This window comes from Ischnura elegans, chromosome 1, assembly GCF_921293095.1.
Source record: "Ischnura elegans chromosome 1, ioIscEleg1.1, whole genome shotgun sequence".
NCBI lineage: Eukaryota > Metazoa > Arthropoda > Insecta > Odonata > Coenagrionidae > Ischnura > Ischnura elegans.
This window is the reverse complement of record NC_060246.1, coordinates 4,577,435-4,602,384: the sequence shown is the minus strand read 5'-3', so window position 1 is coordinate 4,602,384 and position 24,950 is coordinate 4,577,435. Positions and strand designations below refer to the sequence as shown.

The 24,950-nt window shown below is 39.1% G+C and overlaps 1 protein-coding gene and 1 long non-coding RNA gene across 2 annotated transcripts in view; one reads left to right on the top strand and one right to left on the bottom strand.

Moving 5' to 3' along the window:
* Positions 1-24,950, top strand: part of LOC124154944 (ubiquitin-like modifier-activating enzyme 5) — a 59,025-nt gene that overhangs the window by 5,528 nt on the left and 28,547 nt on the right. Inside the window, exons 3-5 of the mRNA XM_046528711.1 lie at positions 1,888-2,084; positions 7,803-7,989; positions 23,131-23,258. Of these exons, the coding sequence (XP_046384667.1) occupies positions 1,888-2,084; positions 7,803-7,989; positions 23,131-23,258 (512 nt within the window). The remainder of the gene's footprint in view (positions 1-1,887; positions 2,085-7,802; positions 7,990-23,130; positions 23,259-24,950) is intronic.
* LOC124154956 lies at positions 11,818-14,195 on the bottom strand. The gene is made up of 3 exons (XR_006864063.1): positions 12,914-14,195; positions 12,666-12,828; positions 11,818-12,026 (listed from the first exon to the last, which is right to left on the bottom strand). It is a non-coding gene; the product is annotated as an uncharacterized LOC124154956 (long non-coding RNA).

Here is a 24,950-nt window from a genome sequence, read left to right as displayed (position 1 = left end):
ACTACCGTATTTCCTCCTTTGATATATGGTCAGCTTTGGGAAAAATTTAGATGAGTAGCAGCATTGCTCTGGGGACTGCTAATGCTACCTCTCTAGATAATTCTTTGTAATCAACATGGTAAACTCTCCTGCAGGATACGTCCTGTGAGCAGTGGTGGATCCAGGATATGGACAAGGGTGGGGCTAGGTGGAGGGCCTGTACCTGAGTCCGTTCGAAATTTCTTGCATGCAAATTCACTCGCGCAACTGATCTCGCACAATTTGAGCATTCGAGGCAGAATTCGGTATGCCCGAAGCATCTTTGAAGAGTGGTGTGCGAGGGAGGAAATATTCTCGTTTCAAGATTTGGTAACATCATTAGGGTAACGTTAGGGTAAGGCTTCCGGACAGCGTGCACCCGACCCTATCTGTGTGTACCCTTTTTTCCGGGAATTCTGCTTGGTCGCTAATGTAGTTCTACGAGCATTCCTTCCTGTATGGGACAAAGGATGCCATGAAGATAAGGGAGAAAATGACCATCAACTTCATTTGTGCAGAGTAAACAAATCGTGTAAGAAGTGGAGGAAAATGAGAGCATAATATTACTAAACAGTGTTAGTTTGAGAAGGTATTTCATTAAGTTAAGCTGGTACAATGTGATTGTTGATACTTGTGCTTCTGTATAAAATTGTATTGTAGGTATGATGATGAATTTTAAATCGCCCGCAATTATTTTCATAAATTTCAAGTATTTCGGTTTTGTTTCAAAATGAATTTACATTGTTGTTAATTGAGTTAAAGGTTTATTGATTTAACGGTTTATTGATCTATTTACATGTGCTATCATAAATATGTTCCACGCTATCTCTGCAATATGTATGCAATGTGCAATAGGTGCATAGCTACATAGTAGGTGATCGTCATTGTACCAATTAAATATTTTGCTGGTGACAAGATGAAGAAGAGGACCGTTCTCATAGTTTTTCATGTGTTTTTCTTCACTCTTTTGATGGTAGAAGCTAAGCATTTAAACAATTATTGTTGTAGTCGAATAAAGAATGAGTGAAATGATACATGACACGACCCTATGGAGCCTCGGCAGAATTTCATACAAATGCTTAAAGTTCAGCGTTTTACGTTTTTTGTGCCGGTAGTAGAGTGTTTACTCATACATCAAAAAAGGTTTTCTCTGGGTTTGAGTGAGGAAGTGAATTTTCGTACACAGTAGCTCACTTCCCCGACTTCAGCATACCAAATTCAATCGTCGATCGAGAAAAGGTCACGTGACCCCTCAGTTTCCACTCACTCGCATGCGAGTGAAAACTCAGACATAGGCCCCCTGGGGGGGTAACCTCCCAACAGTAGAGGGGGGGTTAACAAAAATTACCATTTTATCTACTGTAAATTGGATACCCAAGGGGGGGCTATAACCCTCCGATCCAGTGGCGCCGACTCCATGGGGCCTGAGGGGGCCCGAGCCCCCCCTCTGTGGATCCACCTCTACTTGTGATATTGCTGAATCTCAAATCCACAGTTTTGTTTGTATGTATGTACTTCGTTGGAATGTCAGATATGATCTAAGTTTAGCTGACTGGGTTTTAAATCTTCTCCTAGGAAATTTGGGAAGACAGCTTAATTAGCTATCTGCAGAAAGCTGTGCATGAAATGGAATTATAGGATATTTCACTCATTTGTTGCTAATACATATGTGTATACATAATGATGTATTGTCTCTGAAGGGCTTGGTGGTGTTCAATTTTGAAAAATTTTATGATTATTATGGGTTTGTGCTAGGACAAATCTTTTTTAAATTGCTGCAGATGTTAAATATGGATGTCATAATTATATTTGAATATTTTGAATATTTGAATATTTTGAATATTTTATAATTGTTTTTGTCTTCTTCAGTTGCTGCTCTTTGACTATGACCGTGTTGAAATGGCAAATATGAATCGCTTGTTCTATCAGCCACATCAGGCTGGATTGGCTAAAGTGGAAGCTGCCTGTCAGGCTTTGCTTCATATTAATCCTGATGTGTCCATTGCCACATACTCCACCAATATAACAACACTTGAAGGCTTTGACAAACTAATGGAAGCTATGAGGTATCAACTGATAATTTATTTATTTATAATAAACTTAAAATTGAATGCGTAAATCATTTTCAATTATTGAATGAATATATGTTTTTTTCTCCTAATGTATTGTCTTCATTATGCATGAAATACTCAATGTTCTCTCTTTGGTGTTTCTTGCACATATAACTGGCTTCACTCCCCAGCCGGCACAAACCATCAAATTTCTTTTTGGCAGCTGGATGTCATCCAGATGCAAAGAGTATTGGTGCATCCTTTCATATAGATGCCATCCATATGCCGGACGGCTGCCGAGGGGATGCGGAAAAGAGATACCGCCGCACTTAAAGAGATGCCGAGAGGATGCACGAACTAGTGCACGAATGTGCTGCCATCTAATGGCCGAAAATTGAACTCGGTCGAAATAGCATTTCTGTATTGCTTGCTTGGTTCTCTTTATCTCAGGATTGTTTTAAACAACTCAGGATAAATCAGAGCACATTTATTTCATAAGTATAACTTTAATGACTCAGCATAAAACAAGAGACAGACGAACACTGGACTACACATGAGGAATACAGGTGTACACAATACAACATATGAGAACTTCAGTACAACATTGCGGTCCATCGGAGCCCAAAACAAACGCAGAGTTCAAATCCAGGAGAGTAGAGGCCAATGAGTGAGCGAGGGTCGACACCGGGAGATTAGTCAAAATTGCTGCAATGGTCAGCATTAAAAAAAGTCACAATAAAACACGCCTAACGCAACACTCAATCTACGAGGCTCCAACACGTCGAGAAAGGGAAAGATGGCTACCAGCCAACAAGTCCATGCCTACTGCTGTAGTCATTGGCAGTTCCGTATGTTCATGAAAATCTTGAATGCAGTGAATAATTATAATAATAATAATTCTTAATATTTTATAATAATTAATGCGAGGATTTGCAGACATTATTAAGTATTAAACCACATCATGAAAAATATGGCATACATAGGCGCAACTAGCAAAGGATGGCAGAAGGATATTTGGTACATAGCGCATCCTGTCACACATTGCATCCTCATTGCATCCACTTCACATATAGATGCAGTATGGGCTGTGCTGGCTGGGTCTTCTCATGATTATGATGGAATTTCTGTTTACAGAATGATTTATGTATAAGGAACAAGCTGGTCGATTTTCAAAAATGTTTTATATTCTAATTCCAATGATTAAATCTAGAGATGGTTCAGTTCCAATTTTTTTCATTTCTGGTTCAGTATTTCGGTTTGTTTGTTTGATTGAATTCTGAAATAAGCTCAATTTCCAATAGCTAAAGATGTGCATTGCCTGAATATTCAGTTTATCCATTATAATATCAATGCCATTGATGTATTTCTCTTTTGGTTCAGTATTTATCAGCATTAACTTTGTTGAAATGCCAAAACTAAAATCACTCAATGACACTAAATTAGAAAGTGTTAAATAACCAATTCTTAAAATTGAAGATAAATTTATTCCATTTAATTTAATACAGTAAACTCTTGATTTTACGAAGTCAGTGGGACCGGAAAATTGGCACTTCGTAAAATCGAGTTTCGTAAATTCAAACCTTTTTCATAAGTCACAAAAAAATGTTCGCTTTTGTTTCTTCCGCCCTTTTTTTGTCTTTAGTGGTCTTATTTAAATGTTTTCGGTGGTTATTCTCGGTATTATTCATAGAAAAGGCTTTTTGTTATCTATTTATGCTGTGGAAGATCGTTAAATAATTATACCACCATAAAATTCCCATTTCTCGTTCATACTTCAACATCAACGATCGCTTAAGAAATTCCCGACCAGTTTAGAAAACATAATCAAATAATGAATTGCTAAGTTTATTATAAGAATTTAATGTTATAAATTTGTGGTTAGGAGCGAATAAAAACTATTAAGTTCGCGTTAGATATATATTTGTTTCCAGCACCCACGGAATTTTAGCGGCAGCCGGCCTAACCGCATGCATCTTTCTGCATGGGAAAACGGGGAGACGCGCGAGAAGAAAGTTCATGGTTAGAGTTAGAAGTGCGTCTTCATTACGAGTAGCCTGAAAAATAAGTTTGTGTTTAATAGAGCCCAATGCTTAAGATATTTAAGTTGTTTACTCAGGAAGGCTATTGTATACATGAAAAGATACTACTAAAAATCTATTATTTTTTTCTTTTTGCCCTTCTCCATCGCCGCTTCCACCATGGTTTCTCACTTGCACAAATGGGAATGAAATTGGGGACCTAACTCGTTAGCCAGATCAAAATATCTTAATGTTTGGAGGGCAGCGTGTACTTCTTTTTTATTTGGTGAAATTGCTTCCTCATTTTCATCTTCGTCGTCACTGCTATTCTGACTAGTCCCGGCCGCTGCTTCTTCCGACGTATGTACCGGCGTCCCATTGTCGCAAGCTCGGAGATCATCGTCAAGGGCAATATAATCTTTTGATGTTGCGCACTGTGCTCTTCCTGCTTTTTCCAAGAATTTTTCAAAATCATCTTTTAAGCCTCTAATCTCCTCCGCGATTTTATCTGCTGCAGCTTCCTGAAGGTATAACGTAACGAATCAACTATAGCCGTGATATTATAGCAGTAGAATTACTAGTAGGCTAGTTGTATCAATTACCAACCTCGAGAACATCCTCATGATGCGCTTTCAAAGGGAATCCGGCCGATTTCCAGCAATTTGCGATTGTAGTGGAGGAAATAAAGTACGTCTGTGAACCGTGTTCCTGCAATGAAAAATGACAATTTTATTAACTTGGCCATTTTAGCAAAGTTAATAAAATCGTTATTTCTCATCGCAGAAACACGGTTCAGAGACATACTTGAATGCCTGATTGGCAGGAGTGCGATGCAAACAATTATTTATGATGACAGCATTGATTGATAGATTTTCAAAATGCAGTCAGAGCGGTCACTTTTGGGGAGAAAGGCTTGGAGGGTCGAAGAGAGGGGCCAGCGAGGGTGAGCTCGTCGAGGAAAGGGTCCCGGATTAGGGACCCTTCGAAGTGCTTCGGCGAAAAGTAGTCAAGTAGTCTTCGAAGTACGTTCACAGCAGCCTGCCTTGCGAACGTACCAGGTACGTTCACAGCAGTACAAAGGGTTAATTAGGAGTGTACGAAATACCCCGCGCGACCTTCCTGACATGTTAAACTACGAAGTATTGTCGATGCGATGTTTACGAATAGGCACGTAAATAGGGGCATTATGTCAGTCGCGATATTTTACTTAACTCCTACTTCCCTTAATTTCCCACCGTGAGGTTTTAGGCGAACCCTTTCTCTCCAAAAGTTGCACTATCATTTACGATTTCACACTTTTGATGAACCACAGTTGGAAGCGCTGATTTTTTTAGCTACATACGCCGGCGTAACTAGTTTTGTTGACAAATATTTCACCATAGTTCGTATAAACGAATGCCTTTCGCTCCTGGGGACCGACCCGGGGTTCGTAAATTCGAAACATTTTGTATAATCGAAACTTCGTATAATCGAATAGCACCATGTATTTACCATAGGCTTTTCGCCGGGACCGCAATATCACTTTGTATAATCGAAAACTTCGTAAAATCCTGCTTCGTATTGTAACGCCATAAAGTAACCCTCTTACAACTACCAATGCTAAATCTCGGAACCCAAAAGACGAGGGTAGTACCGCGTTACATAAATTTGCTCGCGACTAGCTAACAGTGGAGAAATCATTTAATTAAAACTAAAAGAACCACGAGGATTCGTCCGGGACACCTCACGCAAGGGATCAATAAACCAAAAGAAAAGAGAATCACTTCTATAAAACAAATCGTACCACAACTTGGGCATTTATTTAACATTTGCACCTTTTGAGTTTTCTACAAAATGACAGTTCCATTAAACAAAATAAGATTTTCCCTGATCCACACTAACGACTCCAATCCACTGACATCACAATTACCCCTGCACTCGACGAACCTCACACACATGAATAAATAAATTGGAGACAAATGTCCACTGAATAGTCCCAAATATGGGTTCCCCCAAAATTACAACAATAAATTGATCTTTCCCCTTAAACCAAAATGAAACCAACAGCCACATACCTTACGCTAACACACACACAATCATACAACCCACATACTCCGAAGTCCATGCTTCATCACTGAGAATTATCTCAAGTCAGGAGAGTTCAAGTTAGGTGCGTCCAGCGGGAAGGTTGCAGAGCGAGAGAACGGTTTCCTTCGCCACGCTGACTACCTAGCACCCACAGTGTTGCCGTTTTTCCCAACACCGCGTAGCAGACGACACAATTTGTCGTTTGTTCGGCCCGCGCGCGCTCTTCTCCTTACGCGCGGGTCTTTAAACTGGCATCGCAGTTGGACCGCTGGCCGCCCGTCGACCAAGTTACTCCGCCGTGGTCAGCCGCGGAAGTAAAGTGGCGATCTTCTTCAAGACTGCCCTCAGAGAGGACCAATCTCTTCGCTGCAGTCCTGCGGCATGCCTGTAAACTTCCAATTCATCTCCCTCTCCTCTCAACATTCATGCTCCACAAACACATAAAAGAAAACAAAGAAAACACATTAACACACATCACACACGTAACGTAAGTGGCTATCTGGCCTCAATGCTTTCCCCTTTTGGGACACGCGAGACGATACCGAAGAACAAAAGAAACAAGGGTAATGATTAATTACATAATGAAAGTAAAGTGGATTGAAGTCCCAAAAAGAACATACATATTCATAGTTTCAATTAATAATCTCTTTACATTATTTCCATACATAATATATACATATTTTTTTTTTACATTAACTTCTCCCACCTGCTCTTCGACCTCCAACCTTCCCGGACGCACTTTACGCATTACAGTATAATCGAGAGTTTACTGTATAATGAATACCAATGCAAGATGAGCCTCCCCAGCCCCTCACAAACTGTCAGACTCCAAGTTGAACTCTCAAAGGCATGCTTTATCACATTTTTTTTGCAAAGAAAAGTCTGTCTGGAAGAAAATACTGTTCAACTCATTTTATTAACTACTAAGGCGAGGAAGCAAAATTTTATGTGATTTGAATAATCTGTGCATTTCAATTGCTTCAATGAAACTATTGATAGTAAGAGGTCTTAGGAGCTCATTAAAGTTTCCTATGCTTAATGTGTGTTTGCATTTGCATTTTTGAGGTGTTTCTTTAATCGAGATGAAACTTTTAAGATAAAATATGAATGACTCTTAGCACTTATATTGTATATTATTTATAATATAAATATTGCATAGTACATGAAAGGGGAGCAGTTGTTTTGCCAAAGTATCGTAAATAACATCATTCTAATAACCAGGGTAGAAGACATTATATCAAATGACCGTATTGAATATCAGCGTCACATAGCTTGCTGAGGTCTGCTGGAAGCTCTTCGATCGATCATTTTGTTGGGGATGAGCCAATCAGTATTAAATAATATGGGTGCTGCATCCTTACCATTTTGTTGGTTACTTCAATATCTTTCATGATCCTTGTTGAAGTGGACGTTCATCTGGATGCTCTTCCCAGCTTACTCTTGAAAGTTGAATCCCCTCTGGATCCTTCCTCCTGGGATAGAGATCCCGTATTGCAGGCGGCTCTCCCTCTATCCCAGGATGGTATCCTCCCATTTTTGGATATAACTTGATATGTACTTTGTGCTGACTGTGTAGTATGTGAAGGTATACTTTTTACTTTCTCCTCTTGTTTTGTTTGAACCTGGTCCACTCACTTTTTACCTTCAGGAATGGTGGACTAACTGGAGGACGGGTGGATTTGTTGCTTAGCTGTGTTGATAACTTTGAGGCTCGGCTTTCAGTGAATGCTGCTTGTAATGAATTGGGGCTGGAGTGGTTTGAGTCTGGTGTGTCTGAGGATGCTGTCTCGGGTCATGTGCAATTTATCAACCCTGGGGAAACAGCTTGCTTTGCAGTGAGTATGGATTTCTCATTATTCTTGTTATCATCATGAACCATTTGCCTTCGTATTCGAATGTTTTATTTTATACCGGTGTACTGCAAAAATAGGATGAAATGTGGATATTTAATCAAATTTTGATGATATTGTGGAATATAATCATAGGGTATTAACTACCCATACAGCACGAACAGTCGCAAACTGGCATATAGGCCGTGATTTACACGTGTTTTATCTCGTGTAAAAACCGTTATTACTCGAGTAAAACTGGAATAAATCCTGTGTATGTAAGGTCTTATGTCCGCCACAAACCGGATAATTCATGTGTATGCACAAGGAAACCAATTAGGGGACCATTGTAGTTACTCCATTCGCCACCAGGGGAAAGCCTTCTTGAAATAGTGTACAGTGAGTCCTCGTTCTACGTCACCCCGTTCAACGTCATTTCGCGATAACGTCAAGAAAATTTTGAGACCGTCATTCGTTTATCGCACCTACGCTTCGCGATAACGTCAAGACTTTTAAATTTCGCGCGAAAAAAAAAGCGAAGCGGCGGGCGTTGCAGGTTGTTCGTTTTGTGGGCGGTAATACAGTCAGTCTAAGCAAAGTGTAAAACGGTGTGTTTATTCTTAATTGCGATTACGGTTTTATCAAAAATTTCTGAAAAATGAATTCTTACGTAGGTGCGCAAGGTTTTACTTGGCATAATGGTTTTCAGGAACCTAAAAAGTGATTTCAAGGCATTTTTCCGTGTGGAACTCGGAGATTTTGTCGTCACTTTTTTGCCGAGTTCACAATAATTTTGGTTCCTGTAACTGCGACGATGTTTCAGCGATGATGATGCCCAGGCGACGCTCGCCAGGGTGACCATGATAGCGAAGCCGAAAAGCAAATGCTGGAAGATACAAAAATGGAGAAGGATTTACGTCACTACTGCTATTGCCGTCGATGAAGACAGGAACTCGTATTTATGCGATAGTTTGGCATTCCCACCGAAAAAAATGCCCCAGATATGATACGCTAACATTTTTTCGCGTAGGAATGGGGAACTTGCATGAATTTTTTTTATTTCATAGGCGGACAGAAAATAATTTTCTGAATACAACAAAAAAAACCGCATGTAAATCTGAGTTTTCCTTCGCGAGATATTTAATGATAAATATAACGAATTTTAAAGCGCGGGAAAAACTCCCTCACCCCCCAAGCCACTGCCGACGAAGCCTCGATGACGTCAAAGGTGCCTAAACATCACGCGAAGCTATTGTTGTGATTGTTTGTAATAGTTTCCAGCAGTTGTGAGAGCTTCGTTTGTTAGACGTGTTGATTATTTTATATTTAAAGATAAATATCCGACGATAGAGGCTTGGAAGCCCTCGTATTTTGCATTATTTATAATATTAATATCTGAGTAAGGGCATAAAATATAAAACTGGAGCAGTTAAACCAAAAATTTGATTATACCTAAATAACATCGTTGTAGGAGTCTGAGCCACGGCCATTGGAAGGGGGATACGTTAATTGTAAGTTGATGTTACCGACGGCATATCATTCATTTAAGTATGTAATTAGATCGATTTTGATGTTTACTAATGTCCGCTTAGCTTTTATATACAATAACTTCATCCGTTTATTCGTAGGTACCGGAGAATTCGTCGTTTAGGACTGTCTGTGCTTGTATTATGGGGTGAATTCCAGTCAATGCAACTTTTGCTCGCTGATTGGAGACATCTAGAAACATTTTTGTGCCAAAATAGTGTTATTTTCAACGTGACATCTCCCGTTAAGCTACTGCTAATAATCACAGTGCCAGTGGTTGTAATGCACAAAGTTTGACAAGGTTGAAAAATATCGGCCAAGAGTTATCAGTGTTCCATCGTGATTGAATTGTAAAAAGTGCTATTACGCTATCGATAAATGTCTAACAGTAGTGTAAAAATTGTCAGTGGCGTGCTAATCTCCGTTGTTCACCTTAGATATGACATTTCACGATCACGCTATTGAAATAAAAACTGAGTGTGAAGTTTGTTATTCCATTATTTCAACGAATAGTAGTGAGAAATGTCACCTGTGTGGGCTAATTTAAGGGTTTAAATCAGTGAATAAATAGTTGTATTCATCATAACGAGTTCTGTTATTGTAAGTTGTACGTGATGAATATACGAATATGATAGTGACATCCAGTTTTTGATAAGAGTATTTGCCTATTTCCCATTATATTTTTATGGTATATGCTAGTATATTGTTTATGGATTTAAATAATATAGGTAGAATTTATTTCAATGGTAGCTTGTGTGTGTGTTGGCAGCGGAACCGATTCGCGATCTCACATGTGGATTGTGTGCAGACTGTTTTGATGTGAATTCGTACCGTAGGACGGATAGGACTACCTTCTCCGTTAATCCGGCGTTGCCAAATTCAACAGCACAGCTTACTCTCATGTCAACAGCACAGCTTACGATCGTTATCCTCCAGTATTACAAGTTTCTTTTAGAACTCGATTTGCCGCCGACGTATAGCAATAATTTGTCTTAACAAATTCCATGAGGGTCGTGGCATCAATTTTTGGTGTCCTAAAAAAAGGCTGGTGTCCTAACACCCCATGCCACACGCCTTTTAGGCGGCTTGCGGGGTATTATGTAGACGTAGATGAATTTCAGGTGTACTATTCGAACGAGTGGCAACGTTATTATCCATCTTTCTGATAACCAAAACACACGAAGTGAAACGCTTGTATTTCATAATCCCGATGCCGCATTATTAATATCCCAAGTAATAATCTAGGCACAATAGCAATAGGAGAACTTGCCCAAGAATAACAGAACAAAATAAAGTGACGATGAGCGGCTAAATACTCCCTCAAAACAAATTTTACACCATGCGCTCAGCGTATTTCCCTACTCCCTACGGTTGTTTAGGCACCTATGACGTCACGCCTGGCCTCGGCAACGCTCGGGTGTCTTCGCGCAGTGGTCGGCTCAGAGAAATTTTTCTCGATTTTAAATGCAATTTTTTTATTTCTTTTGATGTTGAATGGAGAAACTGAAGGTATTTTTGCGAGCTAATGTATCCATTTTACTTATTCAAAACAGTTTTTCGAGCAATCAACGACCCATGCAAGTTCCTCATTGTAAGGTCTAGGAGCCGATATTCACTTTTTACATTGTTTCTTATGGGATATTATGCTTCGATTAACGTCATTTCATTTATCGTCACATTTTTCAGGAACGGTAAGTGACGTTAAACGAGGATTCACTGTACTGAATGACCGGAAGATGGCAGTAACCTTGCAATCGGCGGCAAATTCAAATGCGGAATCGAGCGCGCCTGGGATCGCCGCCTACTATAGAGACTTGATGTCATTTAATAATGAGGCACCCAATATTTGCAATTCCAATTGATAAGAAACCCATAGAAGGACCCTACAAAACAACATCGCCTACAAATTGGCCCTTGTACCGTATAATTCAATCAACTCGTCTTCCAGCCAAAAATTACTAAGTGACAGACATTTTCCTGCTATTCACAAACTACTGCTATCAATTTACCCATGACCTACATTGCAGTCATTAGTACAGCTGCCAATGGTAGATGAAAAAGGAAAACGCCCTAAAAGACACCACCTTACTGCATTGGTATGAATAATATTAACAAAAATGAAGCCCTCTTGCATGATCAATTCAATCCTAGTCAGTTAGCAACCAAATGATATAATAATGTACATATAATAATAATATTAACTATCCCTAACTTAACTATACCAAATAAACAGGTAAATAACGAAGCTTGCTATAAGATCAAAATTAACAAACCAACAGTTCCACACCATTAAACATACGATAAGATTACTTATACTAAACAGGTAATAAGGAAAGGCAACACATTAGTTCAAACATTTTCGTTTATTGACACAGACAAAGGTTCCTCGGCATAAAATAAGTCTACAGGAAATACATCCATACGTCTACGACCGGCTTGCTTGAGCCACTTCTGGATTCTGTCCTTCACCGCCTCCTCAGTTATGCTGGCAAAGCCCACATTGTGAATAGCTCCCCCTAAAAACAAACAAGAATATTTCAAACATTTTCTCAAAGAGATCAAATAATCATTAAACAACATGATAAGTGCCGAGTAGGTTGAGAAATGGGATAAAAGAAATAATTTCACTGTTACACACATGGCTTTAACTAACAATTTAAATTCAAGGTGATTCAATGACCTCCCAAAAGGTAATGCAAGTAAAAAGTAAGTGGAAAATAATAAGTGAAAAAATGAAGACAGTGTAAATGAGCTATGCTACCAATCTTGGTTTCACGCATGTACATTCATTTATGGTGATATGTAATATTAATTCCTTTAATATGAAACCTTAATGGAAGAAAACTGTTCGCCCTAGGAAGTAACCCATCCACAATCAGATTCACCTTTAATCATGCAGGGTCAACAGACATAAGTTGGAATAATTACCACAGAAAATGCATAAATTCTTATGAAACTGCAAACAGCTCATGAAATGTTCAGCATGTCATGTTTATTTTGTGCATTTGGAAATTTCTTGTTAAAAATGGCTTTTCCTCAGATACCAACATGTAGGCAATGGTTATGAATAATGAGTCAAAGACTTTAGTTTGCATAGGACAGACAAATAAGGAATGTTGCTACTTAAGGGTTTAGTATCAGCTAGCAGATCTTACCATGCACTATCATCAGCAACGGAGAAGATTCCAACATGTACTTCCCACTCCTTTGCCCTTTCCAATTACATTGGGCTGCAAAACTGTCAGTCATTAATTTCGATAAAATTGCATTAACTATGGCAGTCTCGTCCTTCCCACCAACCGTGCTCATATCTTGATGCTATGAAAAGTAAAAAATGACAATTAGTGCAAGGGTTACAATGAAGAAAACAGACAGAATACATAAATATTTGATTTAAACTCACCAGTTACTCCATTATATCAGGCTGCCTCACCACTGCCATTCCCTGGCAAAAATCAGCGTAATTACAAAATGGTAAATTAAATGGAAGGTCCGCAGCCTCCTTGGAGGGTTTTTCCGCTAAAACCTCTGTGAACCCACTCTTAATTTTTTCCATTATTTCCTTCTGGGAAACACCTAAGCTCATGACCTTGGAACAAAGCCTGCCAAGGTGCTTGTCAACTTCCTGAGAACATATTTTTGTATGCCGTGATGGCCCCCAGCCCGCAGGCTAATAGCACAAGTAACAGCGTAAAGCACACCATCTTCTTCTTCTCACACTACTTGCGGGGGCGCAAATTATAACCCTCTTCTATGGGGGAATCGCTCCTCTCTCCCTCCTCCTCTCCCTGGTCCTCGGTTGATACGGAGGGAGAATTCGGTGGTCCTCGGGATCTCAATGCATACGGGGATCTGGGTGGGAGGGATGGTGGCAAGGGGAAGGGTGTGCGCTCGCCGAGAGCGTCTTGTTCTTCAGGGGCGGTCACCACATGGGGGTTTGGGAGGGCAGTGGAGCTAAATCGTCTCTCTTCTTCGCTATCAGCTGTACCGGCAGGCGACATGCTGTCTGCGGGGCCCAGTGATGAGGGGGGGTCAGAGCGGGAACGGAAAGGGACGGCTGGGGTGGAGTCTCCGCCTTCGTCCGCTAAGAGAGAAGCGTCGGTGCGTCGGGGGCAAACTTCACTGTCGAAATCACTCCATTCCCCCGAGCTTTCCTCTTTGTTTTCCGGCGCACTTTTCCGTGGTCTTCCCCTTTTTCTCTCCCCAGTGGGAGGGGGCGGAAGTGACAAGTGGGTGGGATGGGGCTTAACGCGATCACGGTGAACAACCACTGTGCGGTGCTGCAGTTGCAATTTTAAATTAGCGGGTGGCAGAATTTCAATTACCTTATAAGGTCCTTTCCAAGGTTTGTGAAATTTCTTTACCCCCCCACTCCTCACCATCGGGTCACTCAAGTAAACGAGGTCATTCACCTGATAATGTTTTTGCTCGCAGACCTCGCTTGTTTCCGATGAGCCTCCCCACTATGAAATCAAAACCAAAAAACCAAATGCATCCACATCACTGTGCAAATGGATAAGGGCATGGACATTATGAGAGACACTTTTCTTTCCATATAGTTTGGCAAAATTTTCAACGAAATAAGCCATTAAGTTTCTAGCTCTCTTCCTTTGCTGGCAATAGAGTATTTGCACGTTTTTGGTGAGGCCTGTTAAAAATATCAGTTTGGTTTAATTAAGCAAAATTCCAACTCCTACAGTCGTACGACCATGGGCGAATTTGTTATTAACAAATAAACATTCCAAAATCAATGTTGCGCTTAAAACACTACGCCGCCATGCCAGACGGCTTGTGACGTCAATCCCCATACTCAACCGACTGCAGTTCCTCCGATCATCTGCGATTGATGGAAACCTTTTTTATTGTTGTTTACGAACACTGAGGTGAATCTGACGGAATAAACCATCTGTCCTACTATAAATTAGTGGTATATTTCGTACAACAATTCTTTATGTTCGTAGCCATGAGCGAAGATAGATTAATGGCTTGTGGGACAAAATTCCGGAATGAATATTGTTTTGTTCCGATACGTGGGAGCACCCGTGTTTCTACACCGAACAAGATTTTTGTGGATGTTCCCGATAAGCCTGAACTACGACGGAAATGGTTATTGGCAGCCCGGAGGGATCTTAAGTCGATGCCATTATTACACACAAAAGAGTTTATTATTCCATTCAGAAAGGAGAGACTAATGCGTAATACTGAAGCATATGTATGTTTGAGATGCAGTTATTCTTGTATACAAACGGCCGTGTATTCATTGATGATATACATTGCATATTTTTTCACTTCGGATGCTTACTTTCATTATGTATGCTTGATGACTATGGAAAAACATAATTGGTAACGTCAGTATTTTAAGCATTTATACTCGAAAAGCAGATATAAACAATGTTGGAGTGGAAAAGGAAAATTTAAAGAATTTACAATGCAGTAAAGAAAATAATTTTACGGTAAATGTATAAATGGTACAAATTTGATGCATTGCAAATACCTACATGCGAGCAATTAGTAACATATGTTTACTCCTAAAATGTTATAGTTGAGGAAACACAACAACCTGCCTCCCTACATTTAAATTTTCAAATATTGACAGCATAAAAGTGCGGAAACATAGGGAAAAATAGTTTACTAGAGGTGTTAATGAATAAAAAACTATGCAAAATTACCCTTACTTGTACTTATTTATTGCTCATCATATCACAAATAGCACTACCACGCACACATTTCACGAGCTGTCTTTTTAATACTTATAATCAGTATATGCCGAATCAACTGTTTCAATGAAGAACTTGGCTCACAATAAATATAAAACACTATTATGTAACACTAATAAAGCATAATTATCGGTTTTCCAATCACTCTGCACACCACACTAAAAGAATTTGCACTCCTTGAAATTCGTAAGGATACTTCACATCTCACTTCCCACACATCACTAACAACTTAGAATCAGTTTACGTTATTTCACGTTAACATTGCGAAGACAATTAAATGAATAGTCTGAAACAAATTACCTACTAAACCAGTTATTGTAACATCAAAAAACTTAGAATTTCACTATCACTCCTACCGTAACCAAAATATGATCAAAACAATAACGAACAAAAGCGCAACGAATATGCGTGAAATGTAAACACTGACTAAATCTCAAAATGAATTGGCAATAGGTTTAATACGTAATAAAATCAAACAGAACTTAGAAGCGAACAAACGAATGCAAATTAATACGCGTTCGATGTATCCCTAAAGCACAACTAGTCCAAATATGAAACATATCCCCTTCGCAATAGTCAGATACCTTTGATCGAAATGCATACGGTTGGTTGAACCAGCATGGAAGAAATAAATTCCTCGAAGATGTTACATTCACAACTCACTTCACTCTTTACTTCATCGTCTATATGCAATCGAGTTAGAGACTTAATTGTTGGATGAAACGCTTCACGAGTCTATTTTCTCCCAACTCGGGAGAAAATGAAGTTACAGACCTTACAAAAACGAAGATAGGCCCTAGGTATACACCGATCACGAAGGAGTCAACGTCTGTGAGGTTATTTGAAGAAGCCTTAACGAAACCAGGTTCCATTTTGCAAATTTACTTGCAGAAAAATGAAGAAATATCGCATAAAATACGTGAAATATAAGTTATTCGTCAATGCTCCCGTCTGCTTGCAACTATAATATGGGAGAAGACGTCACGTAACGAATAGCCAATTACAGGTCGTTTTACCCTCCAGAATTTCGATGCTAAAACAAAGGTTATTAAAACTTGAATAATAAATTAATAAAAAAACACATGGAATTTTCATTAAACATATGAGAACTTCAAACATGTATGCACTAAATGGAAAGGGTTTCATGCTTATTCCTCACCCATGCAAACACTCTATATGTGTCACTCACATAAAATCTCATTGCATAATGGAAGCAGAGAAAATGGACAAAAACATCTGTAGCGACAATTTTGTGAAAGACATAGGGCCCTGTATAAAGTATTATTTGCCTGATGAGCTCTGTAGCCTTCCATCTACTGAGTTCCCTCAGTGTCCTTGGCTTCCTCGGAAATTCAGAAGGAATACTACTTGCCAATGATTCCAGCAATTGACACATTTTCTCTATGGAAGAGCTAGGTAATCTTACCAGGAGAGACCCCATCATGAATTTTTCTCATGATACCCAGGCAAGTGAGGTGCATGTAATCATAAGGAAAATGCTTTATCAAGTCCGTCCCTGGAATCTCTTCAAGTGGAGAGCCGCCGTTATGATGCCCTGCTTGAGTCCTCATACGGAAGCTCTCATTAGTCCTCAGTGCTGCATCAGAATCATTGAAAACTACATGAGAAGTTTCAAACTCTCCCTTAGTGGTACACCTTCGGCAACTGTAATACCCAGTATGGATTGCAGTTTGGGTAGCAAAGGAAAATGCAGGAGTATCTAAAATATAGGCACTTATGTCTATTGAGAACCTTCTACCATTATAACTTACCCGTGAAGGTATGATTTTGGTGAGCTCTTCTTTGAACTCCCTAAAATATTCTGAGGCTGAATTAGGTTTACTAGTTCCATGATATAGTCCAACCAGAAAAGGTGGTATATTTGGAAAGTCTTAAAAGGATAAAGCAATGGGCCACAACTGACTTTTGGTACTCTTTGTTAGCGGCACTCCAATGCAACAATGGAGCTTCAATATCTCCAACTCCATCAGTTGAGGGTACCTCTCAAGGTGAGTCAACAGCTTTGATTCTACTCCAAAGTGATAATATTCACCTCCAGCAACCCTTTGAGTAGGCGTATCTCTAGGAGTGTTCAAAAGAGTCCTGGCATCTGAAGGCCATCCATTAAAGCAGCTGTGTTCCCCTAAGATTTTAAGTACCTCTGTTACTTTGGTTTGGGTCACTCCAGAAGCAGCCCATTGCCTCAGCTTGTCAAGAATATCTACTGGATCCAATTCTGTTTCGCTCTCCGACTCTGGCTCACTCTCTGACTCTGATGGCATTTCATCAGAGGCCAGAAAAACTGAAACATCACTATCAGATAGTTCACGAACATCAGCCACCTCATGCTGAGATTCACTGCCATCCAATGAACCTTCATTCACCTCACACCTCTCCTGAGATTCTTGCTCCACTAAGCACAAATTATCTGAACCCAGAAATTCATTTGACATTTCGTTTGCCCTTCTACGTTTGTGACGATCACTGCAGGACATGAATTCCTTGCGATTTGGCATTATTGAAGGAACCACAGTAAGAAGGGATGAAGTAGCACCTGGAAATTTATTTAAAAAATCATTTAGAACTAATAAGCGTTCAGTGGAAGATAAAAAGTGAAATTGTATCATTGGAAAACTTTTTTTAGAAAAGAAAAGAAGTCTTTTAGAAGAATTTAAAGAACTATAGTGCTACACGAACGCTGAATGAATGAATGGACTAGAATGCAAGATTGCAGAAATAACCCCATCTAATTCTGTTCAAGCATTCATGCAATGTCAGATTAAGAAAAAATACCGTTCTAACCACAATGCACACTCACATGTGCAACTTCCAGCAACAATGAAAAACTGCCTGCAAGATAGCATAATAATATTTCGTTCTTGGTTACATGCAATTGCAAGCAAAATTGAGAAACTGATGCAGTTCTAACTATTTGCCACACGAGCTTCACATTGACTTGACATACCTCACACATTACAAACTGAACAGAATTAGTTCACACAGTTAAGTCACCTTGCAACGCTTTGTGTCATTCAATAGGACAGCATACAACATGTAACAGACAATACACTTGTGACAGAAACGGAATTATTTTCTCACTGACGATACTCTTTGAGTTACTTTGAAAGTAATAACCCATACTTCCACGTTTGATATATAGATCGCAGCTCATGACAGAAAATTTCATGACAAAGCTACATCCTACAGAAAATATTGCAATGCTGCAGATTATATTACTATGAAGGAAACTATGTTATACTTTTCTATTGCTGCCTTTCTTGATGCGATCCTAAATCGACAGTGTAAACATTCAATTTCATATTCGAAAAACTAAACAGAAAAACGACTAGTTTCAGAATAACAGAACAATGCTTAACGCGAAATGGAAAGAGAAAATTGAGAAATCATCGAATGAAATACTCATATTGTAATGGCAGCGCTAATTATCATTTATGAGTAGCACTTGTCACAATTCCTACCCTTTCCTTTTTGTTACTATTTGAGTGTATTTGGTATGAATGTAAGTGTTTCATGTGTGCGTGTGAATAGCATTTTTTTTTAAATACCGCGCAAACAAGGTGAATCACGACCCAACAGAGCGCGCTAGTGGAACCACTGCCCTCCCCTCCCTTCCCCTCTCACGAGACAGTCAGTGATGGGACACTCAACATCGGAGAGAGACGGTGGAGAGGAGTCGGTCGAGCATTCATTGAACCACTCAACATCAGAGAGGCGGTGGAGCATTGGAGCCACAGGCTACTGGAGATAGAGAGAAAGCACCTTGGCAACTCCCCAGTCGTCGGCTTGGAAAATGCAACGAGGAACCATCGCGAGCGCATGAGAAGTCTACTCGGCCACGTCATCACCTCGTGTTCCCGAATAAGGTGCAGTAATCAACCGTGTCCCCACCACTGTCCCCGGTCGAAGCAGCGTCGAGAACGTTTCTCCCTCCTACCCCCCTCTTTTCCCATTGCAAGAAAGCGCTGGAACGATTAGTGAATCTTCAATCTCAAAAGTGCAGCAGAGGACTTTTTAAACCTTGCAAAAAGATTTAAATGCAGTTCATTTCAAGTTTACTTTTATGTTATCAAGTTGGTTTTTGGTTTCTTTGTATTTTGTATTTGATCCTTGACAATCCGGCCCTACTAACATTTTTTCAAGTGCTACTCCCCATATTTTTGTATGTTAAATTTAATTATTGCGATCTTTGTCAATAAATGCATTTCTTGTGTTCGCAACCCAGGAATACGTGTGGTCTTTCACCCTCAACCTCCCCTTCCAATTATCCCGTACGTTTCGCATCCTCAAAATTACTCGTTTTTTACGTCGCCCCCGCTCTGAGGTGTTTCTTGCTCTATTTTATAACGGACGCAAACCCGTTCGTCACAATATAATACAATGCAATGTATGTATAGAAAATAACATTAGGCATGCGAAACGACATTAAAATCAAGTATTAGCTAATAGACCATTTACGCCGTAATGAACAATTTTGGTAACAATTTCAACATCTATAGGGATATTCTAGCAAATCAACATATGAGCATAACCTATATATATACATATCATTAAGTCGTATTCAAAATGTGAATATATGCTACCAACCTTTTCAACCAATTACTGCGCTGTTATTACAATCATTAAATTTCCTAGATACATAGTACACAGACTGATATAGTTCAATGAAAATAGAATTTACGGAATGGGTCATCTCCATCAACACTGGCTCAGTATATTTTCAGGTAAAATAAACATATAACAGTTCCAGTTGCAACCCCTCTGTCCTCTTCAATAAATCCATCCCCATTAATTTCCGTAACCCAAAATATCTCAAATGGTGTAATTTCCCACAATTATAGCCATATCTGGGACGATTTAGAACATTCAAATCAGAGTTCAACTTCAAAAGCAAGTCTGTGCAGCTATATTTATTTATTCTTAAATCAGGTAATGTATCCCTTAAGTGAGCTCCGTGACGGCACTTTACGGTAAAACGACGCTTCTGCCATTTTTTCATTCTGAAGTGGCATCCATGAAGCTGAGATAGCAGACTTTATCCCACTTAAAGCACACTTCAGCCTAAGTTCCGTTTAGGAATTCGACCATTTACTTTTACACCAATTCAACATCATTATCTCCAAACCTTCAACTTCACATCGACCCTGAAAACTTTACGGGAAATCAGATTTATCACGAAATATATTTTCATCATTAAGTATCCTATAGAACGTTATTGCTCCAACTACTATTCGTACCTTCCGGCCAAAAACTTACTGCCGGATTGGATTAGATCCGGAGAAAATATAAACATTCCATTTCGTTAACAAAGTATTGCTATTGGTAATTAAAAGATGTGAGAGGGTGTTACAAAAGCAGCAATTCGTGAGTAATTGAGAGTGATAGAAGGCAGAAAACATCTTTCTCTTTCGCACAAACACTCGCGGACATGTTTATACGCACACAACGGACTTAGACAAATTGGAGTAACTTCCATAACACTTTAAAATAAATACAACACGTAAAATATGTAGTTAACGCGATGCTCAGGCAAACAAAACCACTCATAATTTAATACCTCAATGGACAAGAGGATAAATTCTCTGAGCCACGGAAATGTAAATTTACAATAAGAAACATGTGAAAGAAATACTCTTACCTCAGAGAAGCCCAGGAAAGATGGATCACCTCGATGAACGGAAAAAACTTAGCTTCTTGTTTGCTTGTCGCAAAGATGCGGCGTCCGCTCACCAACCACGTGGTCGCACCGCGGTTTCCCACAGATTTCACGGTGAATTAAACCGTGGATGAATTAAATGGATGAATTGTATGAATGAAAATATTAAATATGAAGGATGAATAAAAGGATGGAATGGATTTGTCGGTACAGGACAAAACACGAGTGGTGATGATGCGACAAAAAAGAAGTGGTGATGATGTGAAAAATGAATGAGATTTTATAATGAACAGAATGACAGCGAATATGATATGATGGATGAAGCTCTTAAAAGAACTGATGGATAGTTTAAAAAACCACAAAATCTTCGGAAAACTGCAAGACGTTTCACTCAGCGCAAGTACACAAGGCATCGAGACAAAAGAGAATGACTGATTGGTTGGGGTTTCCACGTCGAGTCGCATGAGTTATATCGTTACGTGATTGTTTTCCCAGCGTTCAATTTCTGTTGTGCGAGGCTATGACGTAGATAATTCGGAATTACTCAGAATTTTATATTGATCAACACCAGCATTCTAGTTGCAGTTGATGATTTATTCGTTCATAAAACATTAGGAACATATATATGTTGTCCTAAGAAAATATACACCTGTATAATATATGCCGCATGATGATTCGTTTCACGATTATCACCAGATTTAGCTGGGAGAATTCTGCTAGCATTAAGGTAGACGACTCAATTGAATCATCAATTAAAGTTTGCATCATGCTTAGATTACTGCTGACCACAGCATATACAGTACTAAATTTTGCTTCATATTTTTTTGTAGATGATAAGGGTCAAGGGAGTCGGCCCAAATTTACACAGAAAGTACACGTGTAAAAATGGGCGAATTCTTGACTTATTCCTTACACCAAATTTCGACGTAGCATACACGAGTAAAATTCTCCCCGTGCTGTATGGGTATGCGCCATTACATTCCTACATACGTTGCTGAAAATCGGAAGTTGGCTGTCTTGTGGGTTGAAGAAGCACACTTGAATCACCAATTCTGGCCCGTTGATAGTGTATTGGCAGACTACTATGCACCATGTTCAGGCAAGGTTCATATCCCTCGGGAAGAGACTGAGGGGTAGAGGGCAGGAGTTTTTGACACGCTTCGAATTTTATCATTTTTCATGTATGATGTTGGGCAGAAACTCAGTGGAAATATTGCAATGTCTTATTTTAATAGTAATTCATAATTTTTGATGATAAGTGTATTCAGGAAGGAAATGCTCAGATTTATGCGTGGTTTTTTTGTATTGAATTAAGGAAATAATTATCTACTCACTTGATACAAATAAAAGTGTGATAAGAGCTCCTCATTGAAAGAGGGTAGGTTATCTTTTTATGGTCATTTTGTTGCTAATTTGTACTTCGGTGTTCGTGTCTTACTTTATTGGCATCTTTAGAATAAAATAGCTATAAATTGGAATCAAGCACTAAATGAAAAATCTCAGCTTTGGAGCGTAAATGGAAAAATAAGGTGTACTCGATGCCATCTAATACTCTTCTACTGAACTAACAGCAATCTGAATTTTGATGCATGGTATTGAAAATGAAATGAGTTTTTTCTTAGCCAAATCAATGCCTTTGCCCAAGTTTATTATTATTAGTTAGTGATATTTTCTAAGTGCAGTGTATTCCTGCTTGTGCAAAAAACTCTCAATAATACAAAATCATCAGCTCTTGGTAACATCAAAGTGCACATTTTCAAGAATTTTTTATTAAACTCTTCATGATTGCTGGAGTACCGGGGCACTGAGTTTTACATTTGGAATTTTCAGGGGTAGTGAGCTCCCACCACTCTGGCTCACGCTACGGGAGCTGACTGAGCCTTACATCCATCAGCATGGATAATCGGAAGTTGATAGCACTTACCTCAGTATTGATTCTTCATTCATTTATAATCTATAATGTGGTCACCCATTTACAACCTACCTCCATTCCTATGACTCATAGAAATATGGTGATTTGGTATTTAAACAGGAATCACAATTTGTTGTGCATATTCCTTGTGTCAGGAGGTGAAAAAATATGTAGTGTCAAAAAATTTCATCTGAAAAGTTTTGCTTTGATTTGTAATTACTGTTGTTAATTATACATTTCAATTGCTATTTCTACATACATTCAAATCAAGATTTTCTCCTAATGAATTATTAAGTGTTCATTTATTGTAATTGCAGTGTGCTCCACCTCTAGTTGTTGCTTCTGGAATTGATGAGAAAACATTGAAACGAGAAGGAGTTTGCGCTGCTAGTTTGCCCACAACAATGGGTATTGTGGCAGGATTTTTAGTACAGAATGCTTTGAAGTGAGTATGAATTGTTGACGGTTTTTTCACACACATAATTAAATAAATTTAAGTGATAGTTTCATTGAAGACAAATTGATTTTCACTACTGGGCAAGACAGGGGAAAATAAGTTTTCTGAATGTTAATGTTTTGAAAAGCAACCATCTCTTGCTTTTCTTTTGGTATGTGACCTTTTTGGAAGAATTCAATTCTCCTCTCTGAAAACAGTTGGAATTTTTCATCAGAAATATGAATAAATTCTGTACGGATGTGCAAGTACTGTAAAATTAAGAGTCGAATTGTTGGTACTTGATTTGAGTGCTTCAAGTACTATTGCAAAAGTTGAGTCAAGTTTTTTTTTATAGATAATTTAATTATATTGACCTGAGAGTTTCTGGTGGCTTTTCACATAGTAGTCTACTACTATAACCGTCAACATTGGTACCAAATATGTCGCCGTTAGTGGCAGCAGCTGACCCTCTTCTAACCTGACGGTGGATTTGGAGTAATTAAAGTGGACTGCTACGTGCTCATGCTCTCTTATATGATACTGTCATACTCTTCCTTATTTTCTTTACTCATATGCTGAGAGAATGCATAAAATTACTGACAGTGTCAATAGAGTGCCATGGCTTGGTAGCTTGTATCGAGAGCAAGATGAAAAGAGCAATAAAAGCTGTTTAGTCGTCATTCTGTAAGATCCTCCTCTAAATGAGTACCCTCATTCTTTGTCTTGGTACCAGGCCTGAAATACTCGTGGCCCATTTCTTTCCTATGCAAAGTAGATGGAATACCTACATTTGGCAACATCAAAGTCAACTTTTGTTACTCCCCCTATCCCATCATCAAAACCCATTGACAGTGGCTGGGTTCGCCCAAAGGGCATCCTCCCCCACTTTTCTAGGCTCATATTTGAAACTCACCTGACTGCAATGATCATTACTGTGCCGATTTTGCCATGTTGGGATCAAAAACATGGCATGTTGTGTTGCCACTAACGTCTAGATTGTATAGAGGAGGCTCCATGAGCAGGCAGGCAGGAGTTATGTATTCAAAACATCATAAAGGAAGACTAATTGGACCCAATTTACAATCGGAAATTATAACAAATAGATTGCACAACTTCCCTTTCTATTCCAATGGGCTTTTAACTCTTCCCCTTTTCCTTGTGTACTTATAGTAATGATTTAAGTTCCACTAATCAGGTTCACTGCTGCGTGACTCCACTCAAACTCTGCCGGATGGTTCAATGCTCCACAACTCCATTCAAACACTGTCGGATATCTTCCTCCGTGATCCCTCTCTCAAACTCCCTCCACTGTTTTTATTTACGCATCCTTTCTTCTATTGGTTCTCTCTTGTGGGCGCCTCCTTTTCCTTTGTGTCCTCTGCTTTTTTCTTTTTTGCCAGTCTTTTAAAACACGTCTTTTCTTAGCCCTCACGACACATGACTCCGTTAGTTTTCTCAGGCATCCCTCGCTGCTGTTGTTACCTCCTCAATAAGATTGTTAATTTATTTATGGTAGCAATTGACATGGTGATTTGTTTACATTTTTCTTGCTGAAAATACTTCAACTAATTAAAGATAAATTCCTGAATTTATCTTCTTCACTCTGAAACACGTGAAACTCTGCTAATTCACTCTACCCATCTACAAAATTCCATTGATTAGGAACCACTGCAAAGTAATATGTGTACATGTTTCAATCAA